Source organism: Geotrypetes seraphini, chromosome 16 (assembly GCF_902459505.1).
Source record: "Geotrypetes seraphini chromosome 16, aGeoSer1.1, whole genome shotgun sequence".
Taxonomy (NCBI): Eukaryota; Metazoa; Chordata; class Amphibia; order Gymnophiona; family Dermophiidae; genus Geotrypetes; species Geotrypetes seraphini.
This window is the reverse complement of record NC_047099.1, coordinates 11,241,076-11,261,770: the sequence shown is the minus strand read 5'-3', so window position 1 is coordinate 11,261,770 and position 20,695 is coordinate 11,241,076. Positions and strand designations below refer to the sequence as shown.

The 20,695-nt window shown below is 44.3% G+C and overlaps 1 protein-coding gene across 2 annotated transcripts in view; it reads right to left on the bottom strand.

Moving 5' to 3' along the window:
* The window catches only part of TEP1 (telomerase associated protein 1), a 72,361-nt gene extending 60,175 nt beyond the window's left edge, over nucleotides 1–12,186 (bottom strand). Inside the window, exons 1-7 of one of the 2 annotated variants that reach the window (XM_033923801.1) lie at nucleotides 11,935–12,186; nucleotides 4,401–4,870; nucleotides 3,983–4,132; nucleotides 3,675–3,809; nucleotides 2,579–2,740; nucleotides 879–1,040; nucleotides 258–317 (exon numbers count right to left, since the gene is read on the bottom strand). In XM_033923801.1, the coding sequence (XP_033779692.1) occupies nucleotides 258–317; nucleotides 879–1,040; nucleotides 2,579–2,740; nucleotides 3,675–3,809; nucleotides 3,983–4,132; nucleotides 4,401–4,844 (1,113 nt within the window). In that variant the 5' untranslated portion in view covers nucleotides 4,845–4,870; nucleotides 11,935–12,186. The remainder of the gene's footprint in view (nucleotides 1–257; nucleotides 318–878; nucleotides 1,041–2,578; nucleotides 2,741–3,674; nucleotides 3,810–3,982; nucleotides 4,133–4,400; nucleotides 4,871–11,934) is intronic. The other variant, XM_033923800.1, reaches the window with a different exon arrangement.
* Between the last annotated feature and the right edge of the window lie 8,509 nt (nucleotides 12,187–20,695).

Here is a 20,695-nt window from a genome sequence, read left to right as displayed (position 1 = left end):
CATTCACTTTCATTGTTTCTTCAAGTGTATTTTTTATCCAAATACTTAAATATTTTATTCCTTCCTCTTTCCAAATAAAAGGGAATGGATCCAATAAACCCTTCGTACAATGCACATTTAGAGGAAGAACTTCTGACTTAGTCCAATTTATTTTATAACCAGAGAATTTCCCAAATGTCTCAATCAGTGATGAATTCTGTCACCGTGTCATTCTCTACTCTTGGCCAAGGCTCACTCAAGTTTCAAGAGATGCTCACCTTCTGGTTCTCTAAGGCCCGAAAGAACACAGATTTCAGCCTCCAATTGCGTTGCCGCAACTACAAAAATAAAAAGCGGTGAGGGAATGGAGATTAGAATCACAGCATTATCTGAGAAGAGAGTTTGCTCTCAACATGGCACCAGGTACCCAAGGGGTCAGACTGTACAAAGAACAAGACAGAGACAGCAGTTCAGTCACACCAAGATCAGCCAGAAGAGAAAGATAATGGGATATGTTACACACAGCCAAGACAAAGATATTTCACGCCGACACAGAGAGCTAGAATGTACAAACGCCAGCAGGATAATTTGCGTAATTTTAAACGATTATTAGAGGCACTTATTTTGCAAGATGCAGTATGGGAATTAAGCCCTTTGTGTGTATTTGAGCTGGGCGCTGATCTGTCCTTTTGTCCTATATTTCTAGTTTATGTATTAGTATGGGGGGAGGGGTTAATGCTGTGTATGTATTTGTTGTGACCCGCTTTGTACAAGGCGGGATACATATGAATAAACAAATAAATCCTTCTTTTTTTACAGGTCAGGCACATTAGTATAAGTAACTCTATTCCAAAGGCTGTGTACATACAGATGACTTTACACGACCGTCCCACCCTTACCTCCTCTGGAGTACGATGTTTCCTGGTTGTATGCTTGCCGCGCTGAGCCCGGGTGTTGTATTTTGCCAGTTGATACTCATTGAATTGCCGGAACTTGATCTCCATGGCCCTGCGGAGACACGACGGGAAGGAAAAGGGCTTTGCATCCGGCCCAGTCAGGCTCTGCAGAGGAAAAGAGAGGTAAACAGGTCCATCTGATGCCACACTGCCCTCTTCATCCCCCCCCCCCAGAACTGTGTAGGAAAGGGCTGATGTTTGCGACATAGGGGATGTGTCATTGATATGTCCAGTCACTGCATGTTGTCATCATGGTTTTTCTGCTAATTTTCATTTGTTTTGTGTTTTTTTATTTTGTTTGCCAATAATAAACTATACTCTTTGCACAGAGGCAGGGTGGATAAAAATCAATGTTTTTTTAATCAAAAAAATCTGATTTTATTAATTTTTTTAATAAAATGCTTTATTGAGGAAAAATCTATCGAAAGATAGTTTTCTATTAAGATACATTACAGCCCAAAAGTTAATCATCACGAAATAAGGATTTACATTTTTGGGGTAACTCTTGATAGATGGATGGAATAATGTTCACAATCAGCCTGTTTGTATGTGCTTGTATAACAACAGAAGAAGGGAATGTCTTTCATGCACAAACAATTGATAAACTCAGGAAATGCACATACAGCAGAATACGTACAGGAAGTGGCAGCAAAAGCTATAATAAAATGTGAACAAAAATTCAAATGTCTACATGGCATAAATGCACATGAAGCGAGCCTCTATCATTTGAAAGAAAGCTCCGAAACGAGAGGGCATAGGATGAAGTTAAGAGGTGATAGGCTCAGGAGTTGCACAAATATTCTCCTGGTAGAGGTGGTGGAGACAAGACTGTATCTGAATTCAAGAAAGCATGGGACAGGCATCTCTTAGGGAGGAGGAGGAGGAGGAGGAGACAATGGATGCTGCAGATAGGCAGACTAGATGGGCCATTTGGCCTTTATCTGCCATCATGTTTCTATAACCATAAAGCTCTTTGACCTCACAATGCAGGTGTAAAGATCCTTAGCCAATAGGGAGAGGAGGAGATAGTGGATGCTGTGGATGGGCAGGATGGATGGGCCATCAAGTTTCTATGATTCTAGTATGCAATTTAGTCACAGACAATGCTGCCAACGTATCCAAGATGAGAAGAAATTTAGAAGAGCATGAAGAGACTACCAAGCTAATAAAATATGGATGCAGTGCCCATTTGCTGTACCTCCTAGCCAAAGACTTCACTGTCCCAGAAATAAAGCTTAATGTCTTTGAAATTGCTAAATACTTCCATAACAATCATTTTGCTGCAGCAGCAGCTTTGAAAAGATGCTAGATGAACTCTGTCATGGTCTGTTTTGAGCAGTATATCAAGAGCTGGCCTATTTTGATGACATTTGGTTGTAAATATTAAGATTATACCAGCAAGATTGAACTGTGGAAAACCATGATTTAAATCAAGTCTTTCTGATTAGTGATTTAAATTTGATTTGAATTAAATCAATTCCACCCTGCATAGAGGGGGCACTCTTTACAACATCACCCCTGAAACAAAACTGAAGACGAACCAAAACAAAACAACAAAGTACACAGCACAAGAAACTAAATCAGATAAAAATTGAGGGGCTGCCTATCTCTAAACACGCCTCCACAATAAATTCTGTCTGTACCTGGTAGATCTTTGGGATTTGCAACCAGTCAGAGGGGAGCTGCACGGCAGCACAGAAGTAGCGGCGAAGGTGGGGGCGCGAGGCCGGAATCCAGGCGGCCAGAGCTAGCAGGAAGTTTGCTGTGCTTCGGATGTTCAGCTCCTGGCGCGTATACAGCGCTACCTGAAACAACATGGTCACATCCTGTGAATGAAGCCACTTTGAACCCTTTCCCCCACCCTGTCACTACTCATAATCAAAGAATACAGACTAGACACCCTATTATCAGCATAAAAGCGTGTTCCATAAGAACACAGCACATCTGATCAATCCAATTCCCCCCTTGATTCTCCCCCCTCGCTCTCTAGCTCAAACAAGGGAGAAGCAGTCACTGCCCCCCTCCCTATCTTCCTACCAGAAGAGTGCAAGCAAAGACATCTTTTATTATTACAAGACTCACTCCTTCTGAAAACTAAAAGTCCTCTCAGTGGCATAGAAAGCAGGGGGGGGGGGGAGGGGTGAAGGAAGCAGTCTGTCCCAGGCACCATTTTTCTAAGGATGTGGCACTCCTCCTCCCCACTCCTCTCCTTGCCTACCCCGTAACTTTTATACTTCCCCGGTGCAAGGTTGCTGCCCGCGTCGGCAACGGCACTCTTTCCGCCGTCACTTCCGGGACCTGCGCCTAGAAAGTGGCATGAAAAGGCAAGCCAACACTGACGGAGACATGCTGGAGAAGTTAAAAAGGTATGGGGAAAGGGAAGGGGGCGCTTGCGCGGCAGGCCACAGCCCTGGGCACCGCTCACCCTTACTACGCCACCGAGTCCTCTGCCTCTAAAGCAGGGGTGGGCAACTCCGGTCCTCGAGGGCCGGAATCCAGTCGGGTGTTCAGGATTTCCCCCAATGAGTATGCATGAGATCTATTTGCATGCACTGTTTTCAATGCATATTCATTGGGGAAATCCTGAAAACCCGACTGGATTCTGGCCCTCGAGGACCGGAGTTGCCCACCCCTGATCTAAAGCCTTCTTTGAGAATTGTACAGAGCAGAAGCCAAAGAAATCTCCCTACAGGTTATTGAAGTATCTCCCCTTCCTCGAGACACTGTGTCACCTCTCACCTTTAAAAGGAACTCGGGGTCAGCCTCTGTCACGTCCTCTGCCAATCTCATCAGCGCCTTCCTCGTAGGATCATCTGGGTCTTCGAATTTTGGACTCTCCACCAGTGAGCAGCACACGGCATTAATTAAGGCTAGCTGAGGACCCCAAGTCCCCCCCACACACACACCAAAGAAATATATTAAAAGCATGCCAGAAATGCAGAAGTATTTTACCAGGTTTCCCATCAAACTCTCAGTAATACCATAAACCTCCCTTAAACACCATAGGACTGGAGCCTCCCGTGACTCATAAGCTCGTACCCCTTTACCTTCTTCTCATTGAGCTGTTCCTCTAGGTCTGGAAGACTTTGGCAAAACTCAGGGACCCTGGCAGCTCTTGAGGGCCCCAAATCCGCCTCTGTCAACAGCAGGTCGTAGTCAGGCATTGCTGCAGATATATTTAACAGATCTTCGGACTCCTAGAGAGTGAAGCATATGAGATCTAGAGGGGGTTTTAGGGAAGGGGTGTATCCCAAAAGTGCATCTTATCTACCTAATGCCAGCCACTTGTCACCCCATCCTCTGTCTCCTCCTGTTTGTGCATCTGTCTATCCCTCCAAAATCCGTTTAGCTGTCTCTCAATCTATTCCTCATCTCTCCCTGTCTTGCGCTTCCCCTCTTTCATTTCCTTCCCATCTTGTCTCCCCCCACCCATCTCTCCTGTTTTCCCCTTCCCAGTTTACATACCTCCTCAGCTTCATATGGCCCCGGTGAGATAGCAATGCAGGCATCAGACACTTTTCCAGAGGTTACAGGTGAAGGTTCAAGGATCACACTGGCAGTCTGAGGCATTGGGCTTCCTAAGGCCTGGGTCCTGCACATGTCCAGTGAAGACCCTGTCCCCAGGAGCCTATTCCTGGTGTCTGCAACTCCTGAGAGCTCTTTGGTCCGCATAAGAGGACATGCAGATGTCCCTGACAAGGCGTGGGTGCTGAGGAGGTCCATCGGTTTCCAGAGGCTCCAAGGAAGCCCTAGTGATGGTGAAGCTAAGCTAGGTCTCTCACTTTGCAGGCTGACCCCCTGGCGCAACCCCAGGGAGCTGTGTGCCATCAGGATCCGGTTCTCTGGGGTAAGGATAGAAGGTCGCTGGGGAATGACCCCAAGCGCAAGGGCTGGGGCAGGTCCTTCCATAGTCAAAGGAAGTCCTCTGATCACACCTGATAGCAGAGGAAAAGACAAGCAGAAGAGAGTTTATTTACAAGCTCTTAAAGTTGAAGGGTTTACAACAGAGTTATAGAAAAGTGAAGGGGGGAGGGAAAACAATGGGAAATAGTGAAAAAAGGTGAGCAAGGAGGGACAAGGAAAGGGGGGATGGCAACAAGGAAAGGAATGAAATAAGGGGAAGGCATAAAGACAGTAAAGCCAGTTAAAAAGCATGTCTGCTCCCATGAGGTGAGCATGAGTACAGTTCAGTGACTGAAGATCATGCGGTGAGTGTGTGTGTGTGTGTGTGGAAGGGGGTAGACAGAAGATCCCAAGAGCACAGCTCTTCCTCGTACACCTTCCTGCTGGCTAGTGATAGCAATCTCACAACAATTCCTCCCCCCCAACTCTGCAACTCTGTTTATATTCAGCACCAGATCTGTCTGCAAGCTCCCCCCCCCCACACACACACACATACACACAATCAAGGCAGCTTCATTGCCACCGGAAGTTGCCCCATTGGGATCTAGCATTGGCAGAGGAAAAGAGTGTTGGGCCGGCATGGGAGAGTTGTTCCGTGTCGGGCCGGCATGGGAATGGCCACCGTGAGGGCAGACTACTGGGCTAGACGGACCATTGGTATGACCCAGTAAGGCTATTCTTATGTTAAACGGATGACATCCTTCTGCTTATCCTGATCAAACACAATGCACATGATGTCTCTCAAAAAATATCCAGTGCCACAGACAAAATACATACCTGGGCTATAATCAATAAACTCAAAGTCCAGTGATTTCACAATACCTCACAAACAGTCCCTACAACAGTTACACTACCCTCAGGAACCTCTCTAAATATAGGCACCACCTCTAAGGTTCTCAGAGTTATACTCAACTCTACCCTATCTTATGAACCCCAAATTTCCAACCTATGGAAAAAAAAAAAAAAACCTTCTATAGCATGAGACAACTAAGATCCTTCTTCTATGATCAGATGAGGACAGAGCTTAGGCATTCGTGGAATGAGGCATTATGACATCACAATCTGAGTTCTTCTTCTAATTAGATCCTTCTTCCATGATCATCACTTTGCCATACTGACACAGATGCTTGTGTTATCCCAATTAGACTACTGTAACTCTCTCTATACTGGCATTAAATCTACCCTCATGCACAAACTACAGCTGATACAAAATACAGCAATAAGACTAACATTCAAACTGAAAAATATGATTCCATCCCACCTTGCTACAGTAGACTACAAAATCTAAGATGTTGTCAGTAGCCAGAATGTCACTTTGGAATAAGCTGTCGGGACATCTAAGATTAAGCATTGACCGTTTTCGTTTCAAAAAGCTGTTGAAAACCAAGCTATGTGTGGATTTTTATTTGTAGAGCTGCTCAGCTGTCATATTATAATATATTTCCCGGTAGATGTGACGTCCATCTTGGCTCTGTTCGAGTCAATAAGCGGATTCTTAAGTGCCTTTGTTATTAATTGCCTGGGGATTGTTTGTTTGTTGGGTGCAAATGTTTTTGGGGGGGTTTCTTTCATTTAAAAATGTATTTTATGGTACTGTAATTTAACTCTAATTTTAGGATTGTAATTTTGTCTTATATTCTGCAATTATGTATATTTATTTTTATGGAAACCGCTTTGTTTCAAAGGCAGTATATCAACTTTTAACATACATAAATAAATAATGCGCGCCTTATCTTCAAACTATCATGTGTAATGTTCCACACCCTATTTACGAATTCCACAGAGCCACTTATAAACCTTTTTGTCAACATCAGCCAGAAAACTGAAAAACATTTCATTTGATCCTTTCCCTCTCCCAACTCGCTACTCGACCCACCTCGGAAGCAAGACCTGAAACAATCTTCCAACAATTATCAAGACAGAACCTAACTACCCCAGATTTCAAAATAAACTGAAGACTTTCCTTTTTGAGAACATATACTCCTTTGATATTTAACAAGTACTGTAAGCTCTTCCACAGGCACAAGAGGGCACTCGGAGAAACTGGAAGGGGAGAAGTTTAGAACAAATGCCAGGAGATTCTTCTTCACACAGAGGGTTGTGGACACATGGAACGCGCTCCCGGAGGAAGTGGTCGGGCAGAGTACGCTACGGGGATTCAAAGAGGGATTGGATGGATTCCTGAAGGATAGGGGGATTGAGGGATACAGATAAGGGTAGATAAGAGTATGGAAAGAGTATAGATAAAAACAAGGGGCTATAGGGCTAAATCAAGATAACATGACAGGTCATGGACCTGATGGGCCGCCGCGGGTGCGGACTGCTGGGCACGATGGACCTCTGGTCTGACCCAGCGGAGGCAAATTCTTATGTTCTTAACCTACCTTTCTTATGTTCTTATCTATAAAGATCACCTCAGAAAACTGGGATTATTCACCCTGGAGAAGAGAAGACTGAGAGGGGATCTGATAGAGACTTTTAAAATACGAAAAGGAATCGATAAAATGGAGCAAGCTCACTCACCAGCAGGGGGAAAGGATGGTGAGCAAGTAACAACGTTATTCACATTGTCAAATGTGACTCGGACAAGAGGTCATGGCCTGAAGCTGAGAGGGGACACGGCCAGGACAAACGTCAGAAAGTTCTGCTTCACACAGCGAGTGGTGAACACTAGAGAATGACATGGTGACAAAATTCATCGCCGTTCCCGTCCCCGCGGGAAACCATCTTCAGGTCATTCTTTAAGGAAAGAGGGAAGAATCAGAGTATGAATGGCCACAACCATTGACCCGCAAACTTTGCTTTGAATAATGCTGGTGTAGAAGGACTGAGGTTGAGATAGACACTAAAGAATGACAGTCTCTGGTATCCAGAGCGGATATTGTGATGTCATAATACCTCATTCCACCAGTGCCTAAGAGCCAATCACATCAGTGATGTCACAATGGCTTCATTATCCTTGGCTCCCATAAGAATCAGAGTATGAATGGCCACAACCACTGACCCTCAAATCTTGAAGAATGCTGGTGTAGAAGGACAGAGGATGAAATAGACACTAGAAAATGACATGGGTTTATTTCCCGCGGTTATCTGCGGGGACGGGAACGGTGATGAATTTTGTCACCGTGTCATTCTCTAGTGAACTGTTGTACTAATCACCTTTGTTTTACTTCAAGCACTAATTTCAACACAAGGCTGATGTGGTTAAGTGAACACTCAGACCCACAGCTGAGGTCCGGTGAAACAAGTTCACGGGGCAGCTGTTAAGGAGACCATCATAGTTGTTCCCAGTCTCCTCCACCAAACAAAGACTAAATAACTTGGATATCCAAGTAGTAAAATCTCAGATCAACTCTCAAGTGTGTTACGATACTACCCTTTATAGGAAACCGTCCGATCGGAACACTCTCCTACATTATCACAGTTATCATCCAAAACCCCTTAGGGATAGTATCCCGGTGGGACAATTTTTAAGGTTGCGGAGGATCTGCTCTGACGAGTGGGATTTTCAGCAGCAGGCCATGCTTTTATACACAAAGTTTATGGAGAGAGGTTATCCTCCCCGGGTAGTTAAACGGGCATGGAAGAGAGCCCGTAACTGTCAGCGGGAGTGGCTATTTCGTCCCCAACAAAGGGAGAATAGTGGAGCCGTGGTATGTGTATTGCCTTATTCCAATCGAAGTCAACAAATTAGAAAAATCATTTTGAAACACTGGCCAGTGCTGCAGGTACATGAGAGCTTGAACGACAGCCCTTTATTTGCCCATACTAGGGGCCGGAATTTAGGTCAGATTTTGAAACATCGTGACCCTGTCCAACAGAACAGAGAGGGTCCTCACGTACGTTGTCATCAGTGTGTGTATTGCCCTCATGTCCTCAACACTGACCAAGTGGTAATTCCTCAAACAGGGGGTAAGACATTTTATTTAAGAACAGGCACTAATTGTTTGTCATCTGCAGTAATATATTGCATTATTTGCCCTTGTAGGCTGTATTACATAGGACATACCCGGCGTGCTATTAAAATCCGCATTGCCGAACACTTGAGCAATATAAGATGCAAACGTGTAACTGCCCCCCTGGTGAGCCATTGGATTGAGCAACAACACTCTATTGAGGAATTACAATATACTGTTCTTATGTGTGCTTATAAAGAATCTGGAAATATCACTCAACATCTTCTTTATTTGGAGCAGAAGTTTATATTCCAATGGCATACCTTGGCCCCCACAGGATTAAACAATGATATTGAATGGTTTCAATTATAATCAATCATGATGTCAGAAGTGATGATGTAGTAGGTAGTAAAAGGGGAGTGTATTTAAAGCGTGGCCTGCTGGGAAGTTCTTCTTGTCAGTAGTGCGTGTGTAAGCACTATGGAGTGTTTGTGCCGGTAAGTTGTAGAGAGAGTGTGTACATTGAGTATTTCAAATGTAGTGTTTATTAAGTTAGCAAGCTGTGTGGTGCAGTGTTGATTTGAGTTATCTTGTAATTGTAGTACCCCTCCTGAAGAAGCCAGTGGGTGAAACCTAGGTTGGGGGGTCGGTATTGTGAATAAACGGAGGAACCCGGAGCAGTTATGTGTACCATCTACACCATTCAAAGTTAAGTTGTTGTGAAATTTATGATTTTATTTTTATTTAAGTTTTATTTTCTGTTATTTAGTCTTTGTTTGGTGGAGGAGACTGTGAACAACTATGATGGTCTCCTTAACAGCTGCCCCGTGAACTTGTTTCACCGGACCTCAGCTGTGGGTCTGAGTGTTCACTTAACCACATCAGCCTTGTGTTGAAATTAGTGCTTGAAGTAAAACAAAGGTGATTAGTACAACAGTGATTTATAAGCATCACCTTGGATAAATATATTCCCTTGCTGTTTTTTGATTATTCTCTAGTGCAGTGTTTTTCAACCGCTGTTCCGCGGCACACTAGTGTGCCGCGAGATGTTGCCTGGTGTGCCGCAGGGCCTGGAGCTGACAGGGGGCCCGAGGCAGGGGCGCCAGTAGCTCGCCAAGGCAAAGTGAGTCGATCACCCAGGACTCACTTTGTCTTGGCGATCTAATCTATCGAGCCGATAAGTCTTCTTCTCCCCGACGTCAATTCTGCAGGCGGAGAGGAAGTTCGGGCCAGCCAATCGCTGCCTGGCTGGGCGGAACTTCCTCTCCGATTGCAGAATTGACGTCAGGGAGAGCATGCGTCGGCGTCGGATTTGGGGCCAGTTATCCATTGGTGGGTCCTGTTCCCCGATGGCAGCGGCAGTGGCAGTGGCTTGGGGAACGGCAGGGAGAAAGAAAGAAAGGGGGCAGGCAGGGAAACAGAAGGAAAGAAGAGAAACAGAAAAAAAGAAAGAAAGGTCAGGGAGAGAGGAAGAAAAAGTTGGGGGAGGGAATGAGGTGTGGAGGAGAGAAAGCATACAGGCTGATAGAAGGGAAGAAAGATTGGATGCACAGTCAGAAGAAGAAAGTGCAACCAGAAATCACCAGACAAGGTAGGAAAAATGATTTTATTTTAAATTTAGCAAAGTGGAGGCAGTATTACCACAGTTTTCAAAGGAATTTGCCCAAATAACTTAATAGTTAACTGGGTAAATTCCCAGAGATGAAAACTTCCCTTCACTTACTTTGCACAGTTCTGAATTTATATCTGCTGTCTATATTTTACAATATGGTCACCTTTTACTAAACCGCAATAGTGGTTTTTAGCGCAGGGAGCCTATGAGCGTCAAGAGCAGCGCTGGGCATTCAGCGCAGCTCCCTGCGCTAAAAACTGCTATTGTGGTTTAATAAAAAGGATGGAGGGTATATTTGTCTATTTTTGTATGCTATAAAAACCAAATACAGAGAGAGACTGAGAGCTGTTGACGAAGAGCTACGTGTGTGTCTTTCTTCGATTCCAGCCAGAATATCAGCTTTGTGTTCAGCCAAACAGGCCCAGGTTTCGCACTGAATAAAGTATTTTATAGTTTTTATAATTTTTATTTCGTAATAAAGTAATTATAAAATACTTTCTTTGTGTTTATTTGATTCCTTTTCAAGAGAATTACTTTATATATAGTCAATATAGGCAGAGAGTTAAATTTTTTAACATTTTCTAATGGTGGTGTGCCTCGTGATTTTTTTCATGAAACAAGTGTGCCTTTGCCCAAAAAAGGTTGAAAAACACTGGTCTAGTGAACGCCTGGAACTCTCTCCAGGAAGAGAAGGTGGAGGAAACCACCATTCTAGGATTTAAGGGAAAATTGGACGCACATCTTCTTGCAGGACACATTGAGGGATACGAGTGAATAAGGTATTCGCCAGGGTACACCTGACTGAGCGATCACCGAACCGGATGGACCCCAGGTCTGATCCGGTGCAGGCATTTCTTATGTTCTTACACAGCATTTCACCCTTCCAGAAACCACCAGAGCTCCCTCCCCAAACCTACGCCTTCCAAGCCGCCAAACTAAACCCTTGGCTAGCCCAAATGGTCCTCAAGGCCTACAACTACCTCGACTTTAGAAAATTACTCAAAACTCACCTATTCCGAGACCAAAATCCTTAATGCCCCTTTTCAATCCTCCTCCTCCCCCCTTCTGATCTACTCCCCTCCCCCGTCTCCTCTCCCCCCCCCCCTACTTCTCTCCTTGCTGTTTGCAACTCTAAGATCAATATGATATGTAACCACTTGTAATCTCTGTCTAATTAATGTGAACCACCTAGAACTCTTCGGGGTATGGCGGTATACAAAAATAAAGTTATTATTATTATTATTATTACATGCACCAATCTACTCACATCTATCTCAACTATATTGTACCTCGAATTGCTGTATGAGACAGATCAATGCTCCCTTCTATTGAATGATTACTACATTGCCTATCTGGTAACTACCTCATATTATACTGCTAATTTTATATTTCAGTGTTGTAACTCCTAAATGTAATGTAAACATCTTGATTTGTAAGTCGCCTTGAACCGAGATAGGTATATAGAGTGACCCAGAAACTGAAGATTAGATTCCCTCTGTCTTTGCTGCAGTTACTCTGCGCCTAAGGACGGCCTGGATGACGTCAGAGCTTCTCCCTCCCCAGGTCAAGAAAACAGACATGCCCTTACCTCCTCTTCCCCGGCAAGTGTCCAGTAACTTTGTCCCCTCTGTCTAGCCAATAAAGTGGAGGGGGAGGGAGTAGTGCAGAGCCAGGAAGAGGTTTAGAGGGTACAGGAGAAGGATATTGGGCCCACCGAGGAGGCAGGGAGGGAATAGGATAGGAGCAAAAGCACTTCAATTCAGGCTAGAGGCAGGAAGTGTTTGCAGCTTTCTACTGGAGTCTTTAATCTCTGTGAACACAGCACAAAGGGGCCGAGTCTAAGGGAGAAAGTGCCCAGCCCTCCTGCCAACTGTCAGCCCCAAGGCACCAGGCCCAGAGATCTGACTCATTTCTCTCTGCATGCTGGGTGCGGCACTGCAGTCCCTGTGCCTGATCATGCTGGATGTGGTAGTCTTTTTCCCTCTTTGCATGCTGGGACTTATAATTCCTCCTCTGTGCATGCGGGAAGTACTACTACTATTAATTATTTCTATAGTGCTACCAGACGCATGCAGCGCTGCACAGAGTCACAAAGAATAAGAAAACAGTCCCTGCTCGAAAGAGTTTACAATCTAAACAGGCAAGACAGACAAACAGGATGTCATGGATACAGTTAAGGGGAATGGTTAATCAGCAGGCTGGGTTGGAAGGCAGAGGATGCTGGATGTGGTAGTCTTTTCCCTCTTTGCATGCTGGGACTTGTAGTTCCTCCCTCTGTGCATGCTGGAAGTAGTAGTCTTTTTCCCTTCTTTGCATGCTGGGACTTGTAGTTCTTCCCCCTCTGTGCATGCTGAAAATGGTACCTTCTGGTGGTTGCTGCTGTTTCTCTTTGTAGGACAGGAGTGTCCAACCTTTTGGCTTCCCTGGGCTGCATTGGCCGAAAAAAATGTTTCTGGGGCCGCATAAACGCTGCAGCAAAACAGGAGGAAGTCGGCAAGATGGTAAACACCCAGGGGCAGCAGAGGAAAACACTGCATCGCCCTCAACCGGGGCCGCACAAAATACTTCACTGGGCCGCAGGTTGGACACCCCTGTTGTAGGACTTTACTGTGGACTAATAAAAGTAGCTTCTTTAGTTGGATTAAGTTTAAGACATCTCACTTGCCTCTTGTGTTTTTCTTTCTTTACAGCAGCAAGCAAAACCAGGAGCCTGGACCGACCTATACTGAAAAGATGGAGCTAGAAGCTGATTACTGGACTTCTACTGCTCCCCCTTTCTTCCTCTCCTCTGGACCTTCTTTGTCCCCTTTCCCCATGCTGATCCCTCCTCCCTTACTCTGCCCAATCTCCTACCTCAGTCTTCAATTTCCCCACCCCATTCTCATTCACCAAATTACGTTTGACGCAACCATGTTACATTTCTTGTCAACAGAGCACATTTAACATTTTAGGAGGGAAAACACAGGTCCATAAAGCACAGAATGAGATGATTTAACAGAATAATAGTAAAGTCCTGCGTTAGTTTTGGGAAATGCATACCGCTGATGTCTTTCCATTTTGCACAGTCGGTGCAATAGGATGCACTTTTCTGTTTCTGAAGTGTTGCTTTGCGTACAGGGTCTGACCTCTAGGGGTTTCCAGTTCAGGTTTTGTAGCCACTTATTCTGTATTTGGTGAGGGGTGGTTTGTGTTTAGTATGTGTAATGCTGCCAAGTTTCCCACTTCCAGGAGGGAGTTTTGACCAGTCCTGGTTCTGAACTTTTATCCCAGAGCAGTGTGGGATTTGTAGTCCCTGGTCCTTCCTATAGACATCAGTGCTGCAGCTTCTTAATTACTCCTGGAGGAATTCTGTTCAAAAATTTCAATCTGATGCAAAAATATTTAAAATTCAAATTCTGCTGAGATCTATTTTTTTTTTTTTAAATTTCCCCATCACAAGACCTGAAATCTCCTCCTGCCTTTCTCCATCCCCAGCTCTTTCTCTCTCTCTCTCCCAGGAAGACTCTAATTCAGTCTATCCCCAAGGTGTCCCCCCTCCCTGGCAAATACCTCCACTTTGCCTTCTTCTCCCCCTACCCAATACCCCCCCACACACACACATACATGTAATGTTTTCCCCTCTCCAAATACCTGTACCTCTAATTGTTCCTTCACCAAGGCACTCCCCATCTCTTTTTTTCTCCTCCCTTCTTCTCCCCCACCCAATAACCTCCCCCCCCCCACACACACGCATGCAATGTTTTCCCCTCTCCAAATACCTGTACCTCTAATTTTTCCTTCACCTAGGCACCCCCCCACCTCTCTTTTTTTTTTCCTCCTCAGGCACATAACTTCAGCTTTTTCTCCCCCACCCCCCCCACAATGGCACACCCTACACACCAATAGCACAGGCTCTCAGATTGTTCCCCCACATGTGACTTGTACAGGGGAGGGGGGAGATATATCAGGGAGAGCTGCTATGCAGAATTCCTTGTAAATTGTTTGCATTGCATAGAATTCCTCTGGGAAAAATCATAATGTGCCATGACAGGGTTGTCAGAAATCCAGGACTGTTTTAAAACGTGTCCCTTCTGGAACGGGATAACTGGGCCCACCCTGCCCATGTGACTGAGGTCCGGTATTCGACAATCAAATCTTCCAGCGTTTCTTGATAAATTACTAATTCCTCATACTCTCCTTAGGACCCTGCATTCGGCGGGTCATAACCTATTTTTAATTCCTTCCCTAAAAATCATTAATACCAGACGCAAGGACATCTTTTCAATTTACGCACCTCAGTTGTGGAACTCACTGCCTTCTTTTCTAAGAGGGGAATCCGCTCTTGATAGATTTAAGAGCTCTTTAAAGTAGGGTTACCTGACGTCCGGATTTCCCCGGACAGCTTTTCAAAACCCAGCACTTTGTCAGGGTTTTGAAAAGCCCCCTCTCAATCGCGTCAGTCAGGAGGCAATCCGCACATGTGCGGGTGCCACATGATGACATCACGTGCATGCATGCATGGTGCCTACGCATGTGCGGATTGCCTCCTGACTGACCAAAGCAGGCATCGGGGGCGGAGCTAGGGAAGGAATGGGGGCGGGTCTAGGGTGTCCGGATTTTACAATCGTAAAATCTGGCAGCCTTACTTTAAAGTCCTTTTTGTATAGGGAGGCTTTTGAAAATTATACCCCTATTCCAGTTCTTCAGCTTCCCATAATCCAGTATTTTTCTTTAATATATAGGATGCATCATTTTATATATTTTACCCTCTCAATTGTATTTCCCTTCATTTATTATAGTTCTACCCTTATTCCTTATGTGGCAGGTTAGTCCGTGGCTGTTCTTATCTAAGCAATATATGTTTTACTATATCCCCAATTTTATTATGTATACCACTTAGAAATTATTATAAGCGATAGTATCAAATTTTAAATAAACCTGAAATCTGGTGTGGGCTGAGCAGGAATCGGTAGCAGTCGAACCTGTTGTTTTGAGATGTGCGCTTCCCTAAAGGAGGCATATTGGTGTTGCAGGGTGTGTACCAGTGCTTACATTCAGGGCAGGATTAAGGCATAGGCAAACAATGCCCAAATGTTTAGGAGGGGCCTTCTGAAATAAGGCTCCTAAGGGATGTTTCACACACACATCCACGGTAAGTCAGATGCTGCTAGAAGAGAGTGGAGGTAGGTCAGGGCCACTACCACCACCAGTAGAAATGTGTCCATTTCTCCCACATCCTGTGCGTTGTCTCAGCAGGAGGAGTTGGCAAGTGTATTGGGATTGCATGTGATGATCTTAAGGTGGCCAAACAAGTTAAAAAGGCGATGGCAACAGCTAGAAGGAAGCTAGGTTGCATAGGGAGAGGTATGGCCAGTAGGAAAAAGGAGGTATTGATGCCCCTGTATAAGACTCTGGTGAGACCTCATTGTGTACAATTTGGAGGCTGCACCTTCAAGAGGAGGTTGTGATAGGCCAGAGCACAGTACAGGGGTTCAAGGAAGGTTTAGATAGGTTCCTAAAGGATAAGGGGATTGAGGGGTACAGATAGAAGCAGAGGTAGGTTATATAAATGGTCAGGAACCACTTCACAGGTCATGGACCTGATGGGCAGCCACGGGAGCGGATCACTGGGAGCGATAGACCTCTGGTCTAACCCAGTGGAGGCAACTTCTTATGTTCTTATAAAAAGGATGGAATTGGTCCAGAGGAAGGCTACTAAAATGGTGCATGGTCTTCGTCATAAGGAATATGGGGACAGACTTAAAGATCTCAATATGTATACTTTAGAGGAAAAGCAGGAGAGAGGAGATATTATAGAGACTTTTAAATACCTACTCGTACGTGATGTAAATGCACATGAAACAAGTCTCTTTCATTTGAAAGGAAGCTCTGGAATGAGAGGATGAAGTTAAGAGGTGATAGGCTCAGGAATAATCTAAGGAAATACTTTTTTACAGAAAGGGTGGTAGATGCGTGGAACATTTTCCCGGAAGAGGTGGTGGAGACAGAGACTGTGTGGGATCTCTTAGAGAGAAGAAGAGATAATGGTTACTGCAGATGGGCAGACTGGATGGGCCATTTTGGCCTTTCTATGTTTCAAATAAGACCCATTTGTAGGAATTTTAAAAATATTCTATGTTACAATGGGGGACCTAATGTACTTGTCTGCCTAGGGCCCAGCCAAGAGTTAATCCTGCCCTGTTTTTTTTCTTAGGCAGGGTTGCCATTGTTTCAGGTTAACAAAGTAAGGTTTGTAAAAATAAATCAGCAATTAAGGGAAAACAACATGAAAGACAAAATTAAAGCAAATAAAAGAAAATAGATTGTTTCAGCTTCAGTTCAAACAGTTTATTTAATTTTTTGAAACAACCAAAATACAACTATAGAGAACTAGATAAAATGTGAAATATAAACATTAAAATAAAAGAGCAAATATATAACCAAATAAGGGGAACCACATACCTTAAGCAGTGATAGTACTGACTGCTCTTAGGCCTAGATTCACTAAACTTACCGATCTGGATTGTTGTTGGACGATTCTTGGCCGAGTTCTGCCGAGCGACCGATTCACAACATGCAAATGATCTGATCGGACGCGCGCCCTACAGCGATCCCATGGATCGTTGTAAGAGCGATCGAAATGCATGTGCAGAGTATCCTTGTTGGTTAGTGATGCAAATTACGCATGCGCTTGCTCTTCGCCCTTTACCATGTAGTTAGTGGGCGGGGTTTATTCCCGCATGTCATAGGCGGGCGTCGAATGCGCCGCCCGCAAAGCACAAGTAAGCTCAAAAGAAAGGGGGGGAGGTAGCCGCAGTTTACTTTTGCTGGCCTACGAGTTGGGCATTTTTAAAAAGGAATGATTTGTGACCGACGCAGTGAAGCCAGATTATCAAACAGAACATGCATTAAACCCACGAGTTAAAACCGCGGATTAAAACCATGGGCTCGCTATGCGCTTTTTATAGAATATATAAAAAAGGAATTCTTACACATATGTCAAGTTAATGTACAGTTTTCTTTTTAATTTTGATGGTTGTTTTATATGGGGTTGTAACCTCGATACTGATATTTCAGGGCGGTACAGGGCTGGAGAGTCGGCAAGGATAGTAAGCAGTCTTTTCAGATCGGCAAACCCAATCGGCGTTTCTTCTTCTGCTTAGTGAATCGATCGCTTCCTACTTTTCATGCCATGTGCCCTCATTTGCATGGGCGGATCAGATCGGGTAGGAGATTGATCGGGCAGAAGTTTAGCGAATCAGGTCGGGGTCGGGGAATGATCGCAAAACCAGTAAAACTGGTTTTGCGATTGTCGGAACAGGATTGGAAGGTTTAGTGAATCTAGCCCTTAATCCCTGGAGGTTAAAGCCCTGGGAATGCAAGGGCGGATACCTATGTTTTCATGCTTTTCTTATGCGCTGGGTGTGGTGTTGATTTGGTAGAGGCAGGTTGTGGAAGGAATTTTTGTTGTTGGTATTGAGGTGAGTCAAATAAAATTGTGTGACCTCCTGGAGGTGCAGAATAATGATGCAACCACGGAAAGTCCACCTCCTAGATCGTAACTCCACACAAGGGTTTTGTATCCCCATTTGCGGTCCTTATACTTATTTTGTAAGCTCTGCCCTATTGCATGCAGGGATTTGTAGCTCTGTCTGTTCCATTCAGTCTCCCAGTAAAATCAAAGATACAAACCCAGAAATGTATTGTAGTAAAACCAGAACTGGAGCCCCATGTCCTTATGACCTGGAGTCAGGCGGCGAGTGCTGTATGTGTATGCTGTTTATGGAAAGGATACACTTTGGTAATGCTCCACCCACTCTCAAAATGCAAAAAGACACAGAACAGTTAGCATACTCAGTATTTCTAAAAAAGTGGAAGTTTTACTAATAGGTGATTATAACATGCCGGCTGATGACTGGGAGATCCTGGATTCTCTATGAGGAGAACTGTTCCAGCAGTTGGTAATGGAACCCACATGGGATGAAGTCATACTGGACTTTCAGTGCTTACAAATGAGGAAAGTGTTTCTGATGTTACAGTGGGTGATCGTCTGGCATCCAGTGATCACTGCATACTATGGTTTAATATTAAAATGGGTTTAGAGAGGGTTCAGTCAAAAGTAAAGGTTCTAGACTAAAAAAAACTAACTTTGGTGGATGAGGGATTATGTCAAGGAACTGTCTGGATGGGAGCGTCTGGAAGGAATGGAAATGTAGTGGGCAAAACTAAAAGGAGTAATTGTAAAGCAAGTAAGTAAAAGTAAGAGGGAAAGAAGGCCGATTTGTGTCTCAAAAGTAGTAGCTGAGAAGGTAAGGAATAAGAGGTTAGCTTTCATAAACTACAAAAGATCGCAGAAAGAGGAAGACAGGCAAAAATATCTAGAAAAGTTAAGAGAGGCTGGTCGTTTAGTCAGGAAAGCAAAGATTCAAATGGAAGAAAGAATAGCTGACACAGTAAAATGGGGAGACAAGACTTTTTTTTAGATATATTAGTGATAGTAAGAAGTACAAAAGCAGCATTGTGAGACTCAAAGGTGAAAGGGAGGAATATAGAAACATAAAAACATGATGGCAGATAAAGGCCAAATGGCCCATCCACAGCAACCATGATCTCTTTCTCTCTCTGAGAGATCCCACATGCCTATCCCAGGCCCTCTTGAATTCAGACACAGTCTGTTTCTACCACCTCTTCTGGGAGGCTGTTCCATGTATCTACCACCCTTTCCATAAAAAAGTATTTCCTTAGATTACTCCGGAGCCTATCACCTCTTAACTCCATCCTACGGCCTCTCATTGCAGAGTCTCCTTTCAAATGATAAAGAAAAGGCTGAATTGCTTAACAAATATTTCTGGTCTGACGCACCAGGAGTGGGACCGCAGAAGACAAATGTGACTAGGGATGGAGGAGTGATAGACCCTGATCAATTTTCAGAGGGTTGGGTTCATGGAGAGTTAGCTAAATTTAAGGTAGATAAAGCGATGGGGCTGGATGGTGTACATTCAAGGTTGCTGAAGAAACTTAGGGAAGTTCTGGTAGCTCCACTGACTGACCTTTTCAATGAGTCCCTACAGTCGGGAAGGGTACCGGAGGACTGGAGAAGGGCGGATGTGGTCCCTATCCACAAAAGTGGAAGTAAGGAATTACAGGCCTATAAGTTTGACTTCTGTGGTGAGCAAATTAATGGAAACACTTTTAAAACAGAGAATGGTGAAGTTTCTGGAATCTGGTGGATTACAGGACCAGAGGAACATGGATTCACTAGAGGTAGGTCTTGTCAGGCAAATCTGATCAATTTCTTTGACTGGGTGACCAGAGAATTAGATAGAGGATGTGCATGTATTTAGATTTGTGTGTAGAGGATGTGGTGTATTTAGATTTTAGCAAAGCTTTTGACAGTGTTCCACACAGATGTCTAATAAATAAACTGAGTGCCCTCGGGATGGGTCCCAAAGTGATGGGCTATGTCAGGAAATGGTTGAGTGGAAGGCAACAGAGGGTAGTGATCAATGGAGATCGCTCTGAGGAAAGGGAGGTTACCAGTGGTGTGCCTCAAGGTTCTGCTCTTGGGCCTGTTCTTTTTAACATTTTTATAAACGATATTGCTGAAGGGCTGTCGGGTATGATTTGCCTCTTTGCAGATGATACCAAAATCTGCAATAGAGTAGACACCCCAGATGGTGTGAATAACATGAAGAAAGACCTGGCGAAGCTTGAAGAATGGTCTGAAATTTGGCAGCTAAAATGTAATGCTAAGAAATGCAAAGTCATGCATTTGGGCTGCAAAAACCTGAGGGAACAGTACAGTTTAGGGGGTGAAGAACTTATATGCACGACAGAAGAGTGGGAATTGGGTGTCAAACAGGCTTAAAAGGTGATGCCGAAAGCTAGAAGGATGATAGGTTGCATAAGGAGAGGTATTACCAGTAGGAAAAAGGAGGAATTGATGTCCCTGTATAAGACTTTGGTTCAGACCTCATTTAGAATACTGTGTACAATTCTGGAGGCCGCACCTTCAAAAAGATATGAAAAGGATGGAGTCAGTCCAGAGGAAGACTACTAAAATGATATGTGGTCTTCATCATAAGGCATATGGGGTAAAGATCTCAATCTGTATACTTTGGAGGAAAGGTGGGAGAGGGGAGATATGATAGAGACGTTTAAATACCTACATAAATGCGCATGAGTTGAGTCTCTTTCATTTGAAAGGAAGTTCTGCAATGAGAGGGCATGGGATGAAGTTAAGAGGTGAGAGGCTCAGGAGTAATCTAAGGAAATACTTTTTTACAGAAAGGGTGGTAGCTACGTGGAATAGTCTCCCAGGTGAATTCAAGAAAGCCTGGGATAGTCACGTGGGAACTCTTAGAGAGAGG